General features: G+C 51.9%; 1 protein-coding gene across 1 annotated transcript in view; it reads right to left on the reverse strand.

The window, feature by feature from the left end:
• Window positions 1–3,315: 3,315 nt before the first annotated feature.
• The window catches only part of RTN4RL1 (reticulon 4 receptor like 1), a 27,093-nt gene continuing 12,286 nt past the window's right edge, over window positions 3,316–18,122 (reverse strand). The window contains exon 2 of the mRNA XM_042879441.1: window positions 3,316–5,422. Within this exon, the coding sequence (XP_042735375.1) occupies window positions 4,086–5,422 (1,337 nt within the window). The 3' untranslated portion in view covers window positions 3,316–4,085. The remainder of the gene's footprint in view (window positions 5,423–18,122) is intronic.

An 18,122-nucleotide genomic window follows, 5' to 3' on the forward strand; every position in this document is an offset into this window, starting at 1 on the left:
GGTGGTTGGGTTCTCGGCGATGCCACCACACCACCTTCCCAGAAACAACTTTTGTCACTGCTGTGGCCATGTGTCCTTTTGTTGTATTTGCTGTTGTTTCTCTTCCAGCCTGCAGACCTCAACATGGCAAGCCATGCAAGCATGTTTCCCATCGCTGTTCCCATCTGTACACTGGTGTTGGCCAAGTCATGTTTTACTGGGGCGAGATGCAAGGGATGGCAAAGAGGAATAATGTCATCCCACGAGATCTCAAGGAGATTGTAAGCAGCAGAAAAAGGAGATGTTCGCAAGCATGCAATGGAAAGTGTGATCTTGGGCTGAGTTTGTGGGGTTGTGCTGGAAACTAAGGCAAAATGTGATGGAAAGCATTGGTGCAGGGTGGATTTAAGGGGAGGCTGCACTTGATGGACATCAGAAATTGGTCCATCGGTCCACCACTTTGGCTAAGGAGAAATGTGAAACAATGTGTTAGTTCTGCAGTCCTTCTGAAGTGGGGAGTGCATCTCACAGCAACTTGCTGAGGCAAGGGAGGTAAATTGGAAAAGACAACGTGGGCGCACAGCGTTGTCCAGGCAGCGATGGAGAACGTGCCATGTGATGCTGCTTTCGCCTGGTGCACTGAACATTTATTCTCAATATCTGAGAAGGTCTTGGTTTTTGTCCTGCCTGGAGGATGAGAGAAACAGCGTTGCGTGTTTTGTGTTTCCAAAGCATGTAGGAAAAGCTGTGTATTAGCAATTACAGGATGAAACTGTGGAAGAATGCTACAATGGTTAGAAAATTGGCTCCGACTCAGGAAACGGGATTCTGCAGCCGTGAGCGCGTTTCCAGAGGCACAGTGTGGGGTCTCTTCTGGGTTCTCTTTCATTTATATATATATTTTTTTTTATGGGAAGGATTTGCATGAACAGCCCAAAGTGAGAGTGTTGCAGCTTAGTGATGCAAACAAATAAAAGCAGGCACACTGGTAGAGCCTTCTCTTTTCTGACCTCTTTGGAGTGCCACCTCCTCTTGTCACCTCTAGCCTAGCTCTGCTCATCCCTGCCTCCACTGAACTGAGGGGATGAGCACTTTGGGATGGGAATTTTTGGACATGCATTTGGAAATGGGCACTTTGGGATGCATGCTTTGAAATGGGTGCTTTGGGATGCATACTATGGGATGGGTTCTTTGGGATGAGCACTTTAGGAGGCATGCTTTGGGACACGCATGTTGGGATGGGCACCTTGGATGCGTTCTTTGGGATGGATGCCTTGAGATGTGTTATTTGGGGTTGTGGGTGCACTGCCTGTGAGAAGATGGGATTTCTGCCAGCCTCACATCAGCCTTCACAATGCATGAAGACAACACTGCACGAAGAGATCGTGAGAACCACACGGGAGCCAACCAGGGGCCGCAGCAGAGCTGCACCATGCAGATGGGAAGGTAGTTATTGAGGAGAAGTGTCAGAGCGTGCCAAAAAGATTTAGTTTATCCTCAGAGAGCTGTGGTTGTAGAGGAAGAATGGGCACAGGGGGGATGGAGGCCGGGGGAAGGCAGGAGGAACATCAGAAACCTGAAGTCTGTGTCAAGTGACACTTCCTATTTAGCAGTGTATCATGTCTCCCTTCTGGTTTTTAAGCAGTAGCCTTTATTGCTAGGAGTTAGAGCACCTGATTGACAAGGCTCGTAATACACGTTGGGGTTGCCTTTATTTTTCCTACATGTTAAAGGAAAAGATACTAAAAATACAATTATGACTTGGAGCCAGGCGGTTCTAATATAATTCATCTCAGAGAGGCTCCATTTTGCCTGCTGCACCCAAATCATTTATAAAACATTAGCATCTCCAATGCTGACATCTCACTCTTATATTGTAGGAGTTACACACAGACTTAAAAAAAAAATAAAAATTAATAAAGTGCTTCTCCTCTTCATTCTCCCACTGAGAGCTTTGATTTCCAGAGTACGAAGCAAAATAACTGACATAACAACATTCTCCACTTCTAAGGGACAGTGCCAGACTCATTCAGTTGCTATTGGTTATAGAGAGTAGGGCGTGAGGGAGCTATTTCGGATCACGGATTATTTGTTCTGGCTGCATTGGACATCCCTTTAGTGGAGGTTTAGAGCCCTGTAGAAGGAGAAGTTTGGATAGGAGCTGGAACTGAGAGGGATCAATGGAGCAAACCCTCCCTTCCTCTTCCCTGAATCCCTCCTGCTGTTTCCCAGGACCTCTTTTACAATTTGGTGCATCTCAACCTTTGGTTTTGCAGCTTCCCCGGGCATCTCCAGACCCCTCCAGGGGACCAGGTGTAATTGCCCCCTCCCCATCCAGTTTGAGGTCCCAGGGAGGGTGGTGTGGGCTCAGCCACACAGCATCTGCCCCAAAGAACAGTATTCATGCCCAGGGACTGCATGCTGGGAGTGCGCCCCCTGAGCTGGGATACCATCACGAAATGAAGAGCAGCCACTTCTCATCCAAGATCACTTTTATTTCCCTTGTTGCATTAACCTCAGTGTGTTTTATCTCCAATATCCACGCTGACAGGGAACTGACACCGACTGCAGAACTGGGGCAGCACCATGGGCTGCGCTGCGTGCTGCTGCCAGCTGCGCTGTGGCCCCGACGCAGAGCGGACCGGTGAGCACATCTGGACCAGTGAGTGCATAAAGCCCAGTGAGCACATCCCACCCCAGCGTCCTTGGTGAGGCTTATTTAGGGCCAAGGGGAACGTGCAGTCTGCTCCTCATCCCTCAGCTGGCCATTACCTCTTCCTGCAGCTGTCTGGGGCTATTCTCTTTCCCACCGTGGACCAGAAGCATTGGGCACAGTGCTACTGACAGGTCCCGTGCATGCTGCACTTCTCACTTCTCCAACTCCCCGTGCCAAAACCCGTTCCTATTAAGAAAAGAAAAAAACCAAACCAAACCGCTCCTGATATTGTCAGGGCCACCTGCATCCCACAGACCTGCTGCTTGAGTGAAAACCTTAGTCCAGCTATAAAGGTCCTCACGTAACCAATGTGGCTGGAAGCCTTCAGCCCCTACATCCCCGTGGCATCGGGACCAGATGCTGCTAAGCCGCCTCTCTCTCCCCTCACTCAGAAATTAGGACATAAGGGTGAGCTCTGGCTCTCTGCCTATGGTCTTTGTTGCGTTGCGTACAGCCCCCTCCCACCCCTCCCAAAGTTTAGTGCTCTAAATTGCTAAGAACATTGGTCCCCCGCGCGCACTGAGGCTGCCGGATGGCTTTCAGCATTTGTAGGCACTGCTGCCGATTGTGGTCTTGAGAAAAGGATATACTGTTCTGCTATAAATTCGACAATACAATCCTTAGTTCTGAAGATATAGTTTCCATATAGTTTATAAACATTATAAGACATACATATGGATAATTGAGGAGAGGGGAGGGCCTGTGCATTTGTCGGATTTGTTTGTTGGATGTGTGAACGCGGTTACAAAAAACGCACCTCCTCGCAGGTACTTCATCTCCTTAGGTTCTTTTTTGTGTGTGTGTGTGTGTTTTTGTTTTTCTTTGCTTTGTTTTAATTATTCCACCTCTAACCAGTCTTTCCTTTGGTAGTTGGCTACTCCAAGCCCAGCAGGCAAGCCTTGTTCTGCTGTAGTGCCTGAGATATTCAGGGTTTTAAGATTGTCTTCTAAGAGATTTCCAGCCAATGTTGGCCTGTGGGGTTGGAGCCAAAAGGGCTAAAACGTGGGAGAACCAATGTCCTTAATACAATGAGTAGAAGTGTCCACACACTCACTTTCAGAGAAACAGTGTAGGCTTAATTGGTGATTGTTTTTACAGCAATTATGTTCCTTGCGGTCCTCGGCGGGGTCGCTCAACGGGAATTTGCAATTTTCCATTTTGTCCGGCCGTCGTCGCCGGCGGTCTCCACGATCCGGTTTGGGTAAGGTTGGCTTTGTCTCGTGGTGCAGGGCTCGGCTGTTGGCCGCAATGCGTGCTAACACCTTTCCATCCGCCCGCCCGCCGCAGTCCGCGCCCGCAGACTTCTCCACGTACAAAAAAAGAAGAAGAAAAGAAACTCTGGTCCTTCGTAGACGGGTCGCAGTGCAGATCCACTCCGCCGTGGCCGAGCTCAGCGCATGATGGCCACCAAGACCAGCACAAAGGCCAGGCGCGAGGCCACGAGTCCTGCACAGCCACCTGCCGCCTGCTGCACCCCACTGGGCGTACGGATGGGCGTCCGCCGGGTGCACTTCCCTTTGCGTTTCGGGAGCCCGGTGGGCATGACGCCGAAGCTGAATTTGTGCTGATAGTCAGGCACGTAGTCGGGAAACTCGTGCCCGCTTTTGCGCGGCCCCAGCGATCCCGGCTTAAGGGTTCGGTTGCGGTTTTTGTGGCTGGTGCAGTTCTTGGCAGGGCGGCGAGGTCCCGGCCGGGCTGCAGGATGGCTGCTGTGCAAACCCTTCTCGCCACCCTTCTCCTTGGAGGAGTGGTGGGGATGGTGGGCTTTGGAGGCTCCTCTGTCTGCAGCTGAGAAAGTTTTGATCTGGTGGAGCGACTCCGAGCCCGAACAGTTCCTAAAATCTTCCGCCCTCAGCACTTTGAGGTCCTTGCCGTGCATCCGCTCGGGGGATTCGCAGATGACGTTGGAGCTGGAGCCCCGGAAACGGTGCAGCCATTCCCAGAGCGAGCGGGCCTTGCAGTCGCAGCTCCAGGGGTTTCCGTTCAGCCTGAGGAACTCGAGGGCCCCCAGGTGGGCCAGGCAGTCCCCCTGCAGCTCCGAGAGGCTGTTGTTGAACAGGAACAGGGTGGTCAGTCGCCGGAGGTCGTGGAACGCCCGCCTGTGAATCCACTGCAGCTGATTCTGATGGATGAGGAGCCTGTCCAGGTTTATTAACCCCCGGAACGTGTTCTGGTGGAGGCTCCAAAGCTTGTTTCCATGGAGAAAAAGATGGCTGAGGTTTACCAAGTCAACAAAAATGTCGTCCTGGAGGAACTCAATGTGGTTGTCTTGCAGGTAAAGGTATTGTAGGTTGTGGAGGCCACCAAAAATCCCACTGGGAAGGGAGCTGAGCCCACACTTGTACAGGTACAAGGCATGGAGTTTCACCAGCCCTTGGAAAGTGTTGGCTGCCAAAGCCCTCAGGTAGCGGTTGTCCCCCAGGTCCAGCTCTTCCAGGTTGACAAACCCCTCGAAGGTGTTGGGGTCGATGAAGGTGATGTTGTTGGAGTAGATCCAGAGGGTGACCATGGAGGGGCTGAAGTGGCCCCGCAGCAGCAGGGTGATCTGGTTGTTCTGCAGGAAGATCCGCTCGCTGTCCTCGGGGATGCCCTCGGGGATGGTGACAAAGTTGTGGGCCTGGCAGCTGACGGTCATGGGTGAAGGATAGCAGACGCAGTCGGTGGGGCAGCTGGCAGCCCCAGGCACCTTCAGCCCCAGCAGCACCAGCAGCAGCTCCGCGAGGGCCCCTGTTTGGAGAGAGGGGAGAGTGGTGTCAGGCCAGCTTTGGGGACACAGAGCCCATGTGAATTATCTGTGTGCAACAGTCCGAACATGATCTATGGGGTGTTGTCCACCTCCTCATGCTGAATCACCCCAAACTACATCTGTGCCACGCAACCACACAGCACACCTCAGCACAGCCCAAGGGTTGGGGCAATACAAGGTGGGTGTACAGGCTGGGAAAAGAACTCACTGAGAGCAGTAAGGAGAAGGACTTGGGGGGTTCTGATGGATGAGAAGCTTGACATGACCCAGCGGTGTGTGTGTGCTAGGTCAGCTGCATCTTGGGTGCACCAACAGAGGGATGGCAGCAGGGCAAGGAGGGGGATTGACCCACTCTGCTATGCCCTCGTGAGGCCCCATCTGGAATACTGCATCCAGGTCTGGACCCCCCCAACACAAGAAGGATGTGGAGCTGTTGGAACGGGTCCAGATGAGAGCCACGAGGATGCTCAGCAGGCTGCAGCTCCTCACCTACAAAGACACCCTGGAGGTGTTCAAGGCCACATTGGATGGAGCTCTGAGCAACCTGTTCTGCTGAGTACAGCCAACCTACAGCAGGGGGTGGAACTGGATGGGCTTTAAGATCCCTTCTAACCCAACCATTCTACAATTCCATGAATTCCAGAGGAGCTGGCTGCTTTCCACGCTGTTCCTACGCCCATGCCCTGTTAGCACCAGCACATTCCCCTGCAAACGAGTGATTTGCAGAAACACACTTTCAGCACTTGGTGGGACGGACCGAGCTGAACGCCCAGTTTGGAAGCTGGTGCTCAGACGTATTTTAAATGGATGTCCTATGGCAGTGCTACAGCCTGCCTGTGGCCAGGGCTTTCTGGCTGCAGAGCAGGGAAGCGAGCAGGCAGCAATCATCCCTTCTCGGCTCAGCGCCCAGCGCCAGCCTCGCCGCCCAGCTCCCGTTGCTCTCCCACTCCTCACACCATGCCTGCTTTCAGGCGATTCCTTCTGCGTGGAGTGGCTTTTCAGACTCATTGCACCAGGCTGTCATTTCTCATTCAGATTTCCTCCCGGATCTGCTTTCCCTCTTACACACAAAATTTGCTCATGTCTAATGAATTCTGCCTCTGGACTTCACGGGAGAAAGGAGTAAAATGAGAGCAGCGTACAGCTGCCAGTGCCATCCTACCCCAGAGTCCTCATGCCGCGATTTGCTTGTAATAATCTGAAAAACAAGAGTGGAAGTGGAGTTCACCTCTAATTACTCCATGTCGTTACCACAAGACAGGCTGTGGTGCTGGACCCTTTGGGCTTTTACAGTCCTTCTTTTCGAGCGCCTGCAGCTGAATATGAGTGGGAGGCAAAAAAAAAAAGAAAGAAAAAAACCTCACTGGTTTCTTATTAATGTTGTTTGAAATATAACTCCGTGGTTCGCATCGCCTTCTGCCGGGGATGGAGATCTATTACTGGGGAGCTAATAGCAGATGACCTGTCCATCTGGACCCACTCTTTCTAGGCAAAGTTGTCATGTTTTTAGATAAACTGGTTACTCAGGCTCTCATAAATTAGCGCGGAGAGGCAGCCACCTCTGACTGTACTGCTCTACTTTTTTCAAAGAATAGCAATGCTAGCCAAACTGTTGGGCCGAGCCTCTGCTGGGATGGGGATAGCAATGGGGATAGAAATACGGATGGGGATTTGGGCTTTCTACAGGCTCTACCCTGCAGGAATGAAGGCTGCAGGGAGGGATGGCTCATTCCTGCACTGCTGCCAGAAAAGGGCTGTAGTCAGGAGTGCTTCATCCGCGACAACTCCTACGGCTGTGTAGGAAAGGGAATGTTCTCCAAGCCACCACCGTGCACTTGCCATGGGGCAAGGGGCCATGATTCAGACAAGACTGCTCCTGGGCTGCCCTGCATTTCCAGCCAAGCACCTCTCTGGTGCTAGTCTCAGGGATATCCTGATTACAGTTGCAGATAGGTGCAGAATTGCTTTCTGCTCTTCTTGTTCCTTTTTAACCCACAGATACACTTTGCTGAGGTGGGACAGCTCTGTGTTCCCAGCTCCACCCGAGTCACACTGAGCCACAAAGAGTCGTGTAGCTCTTATATTTATTAGTAAAATCCTGCCAAGCACAAGCACAGTGACAATCTCCCACATGCGGAGTCTGTTATTGCAAATACCAAATCACAAGGGTTTGAATCAATAAACCATCTCCCAGCTATGAGCAGCAGGTTGGAAGATTACATATTGCTTCCCAATGCTGGTTTTATGCGCTGTTCCGTGACACGATAGTTGCCAGGCTAACAGGATTACTGGTGGGAGGAGGAGCTGGGCAGGGCTTGCGTAGCATCCCGAATTTCACGTCTAGGAGGTGATGGCAGGCGGCTGCCAGCGATGCTCAGCGATGGATGGGACGTATGGGGAGCATGGAGCTGCACTGTTGGAAGGGAGAATGGAGATTCACGGTCCCCGATGGCTCTGGAGGTGAAGGGCAGGAAGATCTGAGCCTGTCTCTAATTAGAGGTGTTAGTTAATGGCCGAAGTGCCAATGGAAGAGGAGTTGATTCCTTTGGGATGGGTGTTGCTGGTGGTTCTCCTCTTCCAGCAGGAAAGATGGTAGGAGGGAAGGCCAGGGATTTCGTCCTACCTACAGGCTGCAGTTTGGAGACAAAGAGAATGTGGAAACAAAAAGGAAGGATGCTCAGAAGCAGCGATAACGTGGTGAGCAGGACTTGGAAAGAGGAATCCTCCTCAGCGGATGTGCTCAGGGTGTGTGGTCCCATCAGGGATGAGTCCGCAGCCCACAGACCTGCAAATTGCACACTGCTATGAGATGCTCCAGGACGTCCAGGTTTGGTTGCCATTTTGATATGGGGATGAGATCCCTTGAACGAAAGAACAGAGCAGCCCTGATGCTGCTGGACCAGCTGCGTGATGGCTAAGGCAGCTGGGGCCACCTGGGTCCCTGGCTGCCATCAGTGGGACTGTCCCTCCCGGGATGATACCCCTGAGCTCCCCCAGTGTCTGATTGCAGCCAACATGTCAAGCTCTTCCCGGTGCAAACCTTTTGACTGCATCTTGTAAAGGCTGTGCAGCAGATGGAGGGTCACGGGCGTGCGTGGCGCTGCTCACCAGGGAGGGAGAGCTTCAAAAAGTAAAAATCCGATGGAAAGCCGCCAGTGAAGTGAGCAGAACCAAAGCTTTGTCGACACGGATCAAACCAACACGGCCGTGTTTGTCTGCCGGCGTTCTCCCACCGCCGTGCTGTGTCACCCGGCTCCGCTGTCCTTCTGCAGCCTCCCAGCTCAGGTTTTAGTGATGGGAATGAATTCATCGGGCTGTCCAAGTCATTTCCCATGCAGCATCTCTCTAATTGGGCATTAATTAGGCATTAGTTAATGAATGCTTGAAATAATTTATCTTTGGATGTGTCCAGTTTGCAGTCTTACTTTTAACAGCATTATACCCGTTATTAGATTAACATCGTTATAAATGTTCCCCATTACCTGCTTGTTTCCATTGTCTTAGCCTTATTACTGAGAGTGAAAATCACTCCTCCTGAATGCATTATTGATGAGTAAGGACTTTCTATATGCAGCGCGGGATTAATTGTTACACAGCATAATGCATTTAGCATGAAGCCTTCATTTGTGCAAGAGCCGAAGCGGCCAGAAGAATGCAGACGCCCAGAGACAGCGAGTTCATCCAGACACAGCAACGCTCCAGTGCAGCAGCAGAGATGCTGGCACCCGACATTCCAGCATTTTAACGCTTTGCTGAAGGAGCAGTGCCACTTATTTCCATCAGAAGTCCCCAGCTTGGAGCTGGGAGCTAGGACTGGCCCTGATGGGTCACCTCCAGCCCCAACATTTCACCTCTCTGCTATGTGGGTCACGGCTGCTGCTCCCCCAGCAGGATCTGCTCTTTGGGATGGAGTTCTCTCAAATCTCTCCTAAACCGCCATCTGCTTGGGGAGCCCAATCTTAGCTCCTGTCTCCACGCAACTTGTCCGACTGCTCTCTGCGTCCATTACCGGTTCTGCCCAGGCTGTTAGATTTATAAGCTCTTTAGAGCAAAGCCCTCATCTTCTGGCTGCTGATTTACGGGTCTTTACTGCCATAAAACACTATGTATAGCTACTACATAATATAAATAATAATACTTAACCAGAGCAAGCTACAAGTGGGGACAAAGCATCTGCCTTCTGTTCGCACTCTGTGTTATCAAAGAGGCAGAAGCTCGCTCATCACTCACTCCTCTGAAGCCAAATTCGCACTTTGTGTAGCACCACCTGTAGACAGAGAGATCTTCCTGCCCCATCTGCACCCACACCTTTCAAAGGAGCTTTTTAAGTTGTCACTGGGCCACAACAACACAACTGTGACCCGAGGGGAAAATACACTTCAAAACTTCCATCCTCCACCTAATAGCACCCGCTTTCATGGGCTACGTCCTTCCATGAGGACAACTATCATTCTGAGGAGCCACTGCCATCACCAGCTCACCTCAGCCACCCCCTGCATTGGACAAACCATAGTAGGATGGGTCTGTGGAGGATTCTCGTTGGATAACCCAACCGTCACACGGTTCTTTGCCTCACACTTCTTACTCCCTTTTGTGATGGCAGGAATTGCCATCATCCACCCAACCTTTCTTGGCGAATCAGGCTCAAACAGTGCTCTTGGTACTGTGTGCAACTGCAACAAAGTTCCCTCCCCCCTCCGCTTCAGAAACGAACTTTCTCACCACGACAAATTTGTTTGGGGGGAAAAAGGAGCCTCAAATGTTCATAATTCCCCGCACCAGCTGAAGGACGACGAAAGGCAATGCCTGAGCACAGAGCGCCACGGGGCGCGAGCTGAGAGCGCAGTTCAGATCTGGGACAGTTCGACACAGCAGTGTCAGACTTGTGGTTGGGAGCTGCCTATTTTTTTCCTTCTTTTTTTTTTTTTTCTTTTGCAATAAACAAACCATCCCTGACTGTGACAAAGATCAAATTCCCCTGGCGAGCAGCAGCTTCCTTCCAGCCTCTGTGCAAAGCGTTCCATTGGCATCCTCATTGCCTTTGCTCCCTCCAGCATCGGCATGCGGTAGAACTGCCTTTCAGCCAGAGAAAAACAACCACCCATCCACTTCCCTCATTTTTTTTTATTATTATTATCACTATTATTATTTTTTTTTTTTGCAAACGGTGTCATAAATAACTGACAGATCCCAGCTGTTTGGAGTTATCGTTTCTGATGGAGTGACAGCTGCTCCCAATCCCCCAGCCATCACCCCAGCAGTTCTGGAACATTTCAGCAACATAAAAATCATTGGAGATAATTTCGGTTTTGCATAATTTGGTTAGGCAAGCTGTGATTTAATGGCAATTATGACCTCCGAGGCAGAAGCTGAGCTCAGAGGCTACTGGCATCACACAACTATAGCTGAGGTGCAGCACTGGGGATGTTCCAGGGAGAAGGCACTGCAAGGAGAAATCCTTCCCCCGCAGCTGGGAGCCCCGTCTCTCTGCCAGGAAGTGTTCCCAGGTGGAGATGTACGCAAGGGAATTCAAAGGGAATATTGATAGGGAAGGCCTCAGAAAGGGGCTGCTGCCGGGAGATGTGCTGAGAGGCATCTTTTAAAGAAAACTCAGGATAAGGCTTTAGTCTGGGGATGCTGTTGTCCCTAAAAACCTTCTGCAGCATCAGTGCCACTTGTGCTAATGGCATAGACCTCTGTTAGCCTCCCCGACCCCTCGTTGAATCATAGGATCATTAAGGTTGGAAAAGACTTCCAAGACCAACAAGCCCAGCCCCAACCCATCCCCACCATGCCCATTAAGCCACGTTGGTGGCAGAAGTGGCCATGCCTTCTGCGTGCAGCAGCTCTCCATTCTGCTGAGGTTCCTCTTGCCCTGTTCCTTCCCATCCTGGTGCTTTTTGGGCACCCTGGAATCTCATGGTTTGAATCACAGAATCATAGAATCAGCAAGGTTGGAAAAGACCACCGGGATCATCAAGTCCAAGCTTCAACCCATCCCCACCATACCAACTCAAAGAATCATTACAATTGGAAAAGACCCAAGGTCACCAAGTCCAACCCCAACCCATCCCTGCCATGCCCACTATGTCCCTCAGTGCCACATCTACTCTTAGCAGCAGCAGTGGCCTTTGTCTGGAGTTGGTGAGGTCCAGTTACCGTTGCCTGCTCTGCTGCTGCCAACCAGCCTGGAGCTCGCTGTGAGCCAAAGCTTGGTGCAGAGATGGGGTCAGTGGAACCCCAGAATGAAGTCCTTTAGGACACTGCAGGTTTATTTCACTTTTGCTGACCCAATATCTGGAGCTATTTCCCTTCCACCACCAAAGTCGAGGCCAAGGTCACCTGGAAGTTTCTGGATGGTGATCATTAACTCCTATTGCAGTTTGAAACCAGACCATAAATTTCATAGTGTAATAATGTAAAAATCAATAACTCTGTTTGAAACAATAGCTTTGTCTTCCATTTCAGCCGGGGCTGATCCCTCCCCACGGACCGCGTCCCTCTGAATCACGCAGACAGAGGGATGGACACGGGTGGCGGGGCGGCTGCTGGCCCGCCAGGTGTGCGGCCCCTGGGCTCTGCAGATTCAATTAGTCCATTTAGCCATTTATTCCACTCTCACAGTTAAACTCGAGGATGATTTAAAAGGAAAAAAACAACAACAACAACAAAAAAAACAACCAACGTGTTGCCAAGAAGAGAGCCTTTTATGCTTTGTCTCTTTGACATCCTGTCCGACGTGGTGTCCCTTAGGCTTTCCATGCCTGCAGAAAGACAGGACCAGCCAGAGATGCTCTGTTCCCTCTGCCCATCCGCCACAGGCACGGAGCTGAGCCAAAGCTCTCGGCAAGGGGCGGCTCAAGCTCAAAAATCTCAACGTCCGCTCGTTTCCAGCTCTGGCTTTCTGGGCGAGGGAGGTCTGGCTTCGTTTTCTTCCTTATTTTCCGTTGTTTGCTGTAGCACCAACTTGAAATATACATCGAGAGGCAGGATTGTCTTTCACGTGTTGGTGGATGTGTGATCCTCAAAAACAAATTAGCACCGATTCACTTCTATATAGAGTACAGCCATCAGGGAATCGCTCCTGAATTCACAGCGAAGGAAAGCAATAATGCTTCCAGCACGCTAATCCTCTCCGAGAGCAGCCCCTGAACTCTTTCCCTGTGCTGGAGGCACCGCTGGAAATTACAATTGTACTGAAAAAATAATAAATAAATACAGAAACTGGCAGGGTTTCTGCTGGTCCAGAGGATTTGTACCCTAATGTGGAAGTCCCTGTTTAATTAGCACTCCTCTCCATGGCTGCATCTCCTCCCCGCTCTGCTCAAGCTGAAGAAAAGAAGCCAACGGTGAGAGCGGCTGTGGGATTGGAAAGTCGGATATAGAAACTTGTTTAATTTAAATGCTCATTTCAGGACTGATCTATGCAGAAGCAGAGGGAATGTAGAGCATGTTTCCGCATGTAATCTGCTCTACTTAACCCCACTTTGCCGTATTCCTCCCGCTGCAGCAGTGCCCTCCAAGCACAAGGCTCAGGACCGTGGTCCCGTGCCTCATCCCATCACACACAAAGGTCCCACCGTGTCACTTAGACCATCCTGAGGCCGACGCGTGGCAGGGAAGAAGCATCCACTGGCTTGCAGATGGGTGATGGAGCCATCAGGTCTTGCCATGTTGATAGAAGAAGCTGATGATGCTTCTGCTTCTCTGGGCCAGAACGGCACGTCCAAGGGGATCACAGCATCGTTGACTTGGAAGGGACCTTTAAAAGTCACCTAGTCCAACTCCCCTGCAATGAACAGGGACATCTACAGCTAGAGATGCGCCCAGTCCACTGAGCGTGGCTATTGCAGGATTTCCAGTAGGATGGCATCACCAAGGGCATGGCATGGCATGGCCAATCAGCCCACCAAGTGTGGTTATTGTGGGATTTTTGGTGTGCTTGCATGACCAAAGGGGTGCACCCCAACCATCAAGCATGATTATTCTGAGATTTTCAACAGGATGGCATGACCAAGGGGATTCATCCAGTCAACCGTGCATGGTTATTGTGAGATTTTTGGCATGACAGCATGGTGGGGGCTTTGCCAGCTCAACCCATGGCCATGCCAGCAGGCAAGTGCAAGGAGGTGAATTGGCAGAGGTCAGGGAGCTCCTTAGGTCCTTGAGAAGGGACGCCTAATTACGATTGTCCCCAAGGAGAGAGAAACAGAGGAGGACTTAAGCTTAGTGGATTGTCTGAGGCTCTCAGGGGATCATCAGATACTTCCACTCCCTTTTTGTCCCGAGGTGACAAGTTTTCCTTCCCATTCACAGAAATGCAAAATAGCTCATTCATAGGCGTAATAAGGACGGCATCCTTTGTAAAAGAGCGGCTACCAAGATTTCGGCGGCACTCGACAGCGAAACAACTGCAGATGAAATGACAAAAACCACCCAAGATTAGCACAAGCCAGATCAGTATCAGATGCTGAACAAGCTAATGCGCAGAGAAAGCAGATTCACCCGCTCCTTCCCTTTGCCAGCAGCTGGCTCGGACCTGCGAAGGGTTTATTTAGGACTGGAAACGCAGCCAGAAGAAAGCAAACGGGAGACCCAGGAGGAAAGCGACAGCTGCCCCGGCTCTGGGTGCTCGCTCTGCCGCCCGCTCCCTGTGCACAGAGCGAAGCTTTGGGGCAGATATCCAAATAGCCGGACGGCGGCACGAAGCCAGCAGCCCTTCTGCGGGGTGCCAACGCAGCTCGTAGGGAGAGCATCGCTTCGACAAAAGGCACGATCCCACCGACGTCCCGACTTCAGCCGCGTCCTGTGCCACCGAGCTCCGGCGAGCCAATTACGCGCCGTGCCGCAGACGCTGCCTTTCATCCCTTTCTCAGCCTTTCCCACTTACTGCATGTCCTTGCGTTTTGTGGAGAGGAGGGCAAATTGGAGCCGGCGCTGCGCCTTCTTCCCCTTTCAGCAGCACATCATTCCACCGGCAGCAGGGGGGAAAGAGGCTGGCGGGCGGGCATCAAAGCGCTCCTCTCTGTCACATTTTCTTCCCATAAAAATAAAGTGATGGCGTCATTCGGAGCTGGACAGCCTCAGGTCGCTCCCTCCCAGTCCCAATGGGGGCACAGCACCATTTGCCAGGCCTCTGGTCTCTACTTGGGGTGGGTGTGTGACACCGAGCCATCCCCACGGGATGAGCAGAGCTCTATGAGGCTTGTGCTTCACACTCAGCTTTTTTTTTGCTGGCAGAAAGCTCGTGAAAAGCTCGGTGATAAAAGCAAAGGAGTGTAAATGGCCCCACTGTGCCCCTACCCACTGCCAGGGTTGGATCTTGTCCTCGTCCTTCCCTCAAAGTCATCAAAATCCCTTGAATGTGAATGGGAACCGCTGGCTCCAGTGATTTCACACTGACTTAGGACCACATTGAAAAGCTAAAGGTGATGTTTTAGCTTCCCCAGTGCCTGGAAGCATCCATCAATGCCTAGCAGGACCCCATTGTGGCTGTGGGGCCACGCACACCCCGCATGTGACTCCAGTCCCTTCCTTTCAAGCTAATCAGAGCCTGCTCTTCTGTAAGCCATTATAAATCCTGTTACGATCCCTTCCTTGCTAGTTAATAATGGTTACTGTGAGATGCACGGAGACTTGGGATTGGCACAAAGCCATCCATGGCAGTGCATCCCGGGGAGCAATAGGGCATCAGAGCCCCCGCAATCCATTCCCTCCAAGAGGAGGGGGTTGTATTAGGGATGTAATGAAAGAAATTGTAGCAGCATCCGAAGAAGGAAGCGGTGGGGAGGGGTGAATGTGTGTGCTGGCACACGTGCATTACTGTGCCGGTGATGCAGGAGCCTCTCCAGGAACAGCTGTTCCTGAAGCAGGCAGCTATAACTCGCAGCAGCAATGCTGGTGGGGAGGAATATCGCCGGCTGGGGACACGGGGATGAGGCCACGTGGTGGGAACGTGTGCATGGGGAAGCAGATGGGGTGGATGGGGATGCTGGGTGTGGATAGGGTTGCTGGAGTGCAGCGATGCCCATTTTTTGGAGGTGCTAAGTCAGCAGAAGAAGCAGATGCAGAGATACGGGCTGGCGTTGCGTGGAGCGCGGCATGACCGCTCGCAGTGGCTGGAAAGGTTTGAATGCAACCCCGATCTCTGTGCGATGAGCAAACATCCCTTCCTCCCAGCTTGCCAGCATCCTGCTGGGACGCCGTGCAGAGCGGTCTGGGGGGAGTCAGCCTTTGGGAAATCAGCGCAGCTCACTGCTGCTCCGCTGCTCTTTTCCTAAAACACACAGCCCCGTCCCAAAGGAGACCCTGGGGATGGCTCTGGGGCTGCAGCCACATCAGTGCTGTGGTTGTGTCTGGGAATTCGATGCCAAACCAGCAGCAACCCCATCCTGGCCATCCCCAGCAGCGCAGGGAAAGAGGCAGGCGGCAAGAGGCATGTCGGCATCTATTAAATAACAGGAATGCTTCACCCTCAGCCTCCTCCCGTCGTGTTGCTTAAATGCACGTTTTGCAAAAGTTAAAACAAATTGTGAGCAGCAGAAATAGTCTCACACTTCTTGAAAAAGGGAAGATCTTGGCACAAGGATAAAGGAAGGCGATGAGATGCTCATTAAAACTGAGGGGCTCTGGATCCCCATCCAAGTGGCCACGTCTCCTCTGGAGGCTCCCAGAGGCTTTGAAACATGTTGTCAGGCTCTGCCTTTCATCCTACCCCATTCTAGCTAAATTCAGGGCCCAGTCATTTCTGCTGGAAATGGGGAAGAGGGAGCAACTCCATTCTGACTTTTCACTCCCCATCTGATTGCTGCTGATACAATTTATTCCCATGACAGCATCTGCTGCTTTCACGGGTTTTTTTGTTCTGAAGCACAACTCATCTTTGTTAGTCCCATTTTGGAGCCTTTCATCATTTGAGGTGCAACATAAAAGGTGTTTAACCCCCCCACCCTGTTTGGAAGGCAGTGGGGGGAGCATGGGAGTCCCCCAACCCAGCCCTGCTGGGACATTCCTGTGTGCCACAGCCCCAATATTTCAGAGCAATCCTATAGAATTAAATGACTTCCATGTGCAAAGAGCCCTTGCATCTCCGTGGTGTCTGGGTGGGATGGGGCAGCATCTTTGTGCCACCAGCCCAAGCTCTCCCCTCTTGCCCTTTCTCCATGCCTTCCTGATCAATCAAACCCTCCTTTCAATAGGAAACAAATCCCCTTTCCTTGCTGCTGTTCCATCTCACGCTGCTGCACTCCACTCCCTTTGCTTTGAATTGGTTGGGCTGAACCCACACCCCACATTTGCTGCCCTGTGAGCACACTGGGGTCTCTTCACCCCATCCTTACAGTGGCATCATGGCCCTGGGGAGAGATTGGCACTCCCAGCCCGGTGCATTGATGAGCATCCCCCTGTCTGGAATCGCATCCCCCTGTCTGGTTTCAGGGAGCACTGGCCCTCCCTCTCTCCCCGCTTTGATTCCCCAGTGATATTTTTCACTCCAGTAAGTGCTGAGCTCCCATTTGCCTCATTCTGGTGCAGTTACAAAGAAATTGCTGCAAAATTTCCTCATGCTGTCACGCTCCCAGAGAGGGCACAGAGCAGCTGCATCCCCCCCCAGTGCCGTGCGGGTGTCTGAGCCTCCCCCCTCACCCACATTGCTCCTCTCCTTCCATCCCCTCCCTTCCCAGCGCTCACCCTCCCAGCTCCCAGGGAAACGATCAGGGCTGGAAAGGCTGCTGCCTCGTATTGGAATAACCTTTCAGGTTTCATTTAGCACCTCTCTCTCTCTCTCTTCCCACAGAACCTTCTCGTTGTGACCCCTTTACTAATTGCGACTTTTAGCTCATTGCCACCTCCTGCATCCCGGCAGCCAGGAGGGTTCTCTGCACCCCATCACTTCATCCCCACCAAAATCGAAGGGCAGAGCAACAAGGGGTGACACAAGGCTGAAACAACACCAAATCCTTCTTCACCCCTATGGCTGCCCCAAGAGCTTTGGGGTAGAAACTGTGAATTCCCAATGACTGGGAGGATGGGATCCTCTGCTTCCCATCATTGCATCCCCACCCGAATCAACGAGCCATGGCACCAACTGTAACACCAAATCCCTCCTCGTCCCCCACGACATTTAGGCTGGAAACACTGAATTCCTGCTTTAGAGAAAGAGCAGACTCTGATGGGAACAAAACCCCCAGGCAGGATCTGGGCATCGTCTGGGCACCTCAGTACAAATCAGTGCATTGCGAGCTGGGGAGAGGAAGAAATCCCAGTAGCTATCCGAGCGCACTGCCTGCCTGCTCCTTATTGAATTAAGGCGCTCGGGTTCACCATCTAAGCCTCACGCCACGCACACCGCAGCCAGGAGGGAAGCGGATTGCAGCCCCATAATTCAATCAAGGGCGCAGCTGATGTCGCGGGCGGCGAGAGGAGCTGTCGCTATCAGTGGTGAAGCCCTCGGGCACCTGTGCTGTTGGGTAGAAATGGAGACAGCTTCATGGGATTGGGAATGAGCGTCCCAGTGCCCTGGGAAATGGTTGTTGTGTGGCTCTGTTACGGCGTTAGGAGGCAGTGGGATTTGAGAGTGGGTTTTGGTGGAAAGGGGCTGAAAAAGGAGAAGGGGAAAGGGAAGGGAAAGGAAAGCAAGGAGAAGGAGAAGGAGAAGGAGAAGGAGAAGGAGAAGGAGAAGGA

Source organism: Lagopus leucura, unplaced genomic scaffold, assembly GCF_019238085.1.
Source record: "Lagopus leucura isolate 7727_CA_CO unplaced genomic scaffold, USGS_WTPT01 Super-Scaffold_100024, whole genome shotgun sequence".
In the NCBI taxonomy this organism is placed as follows: Eukaryota; Metazoa; Chordata; class Aves; order Galliformes; family Phasianidae; genus Lagopus; species Lagopus leucura.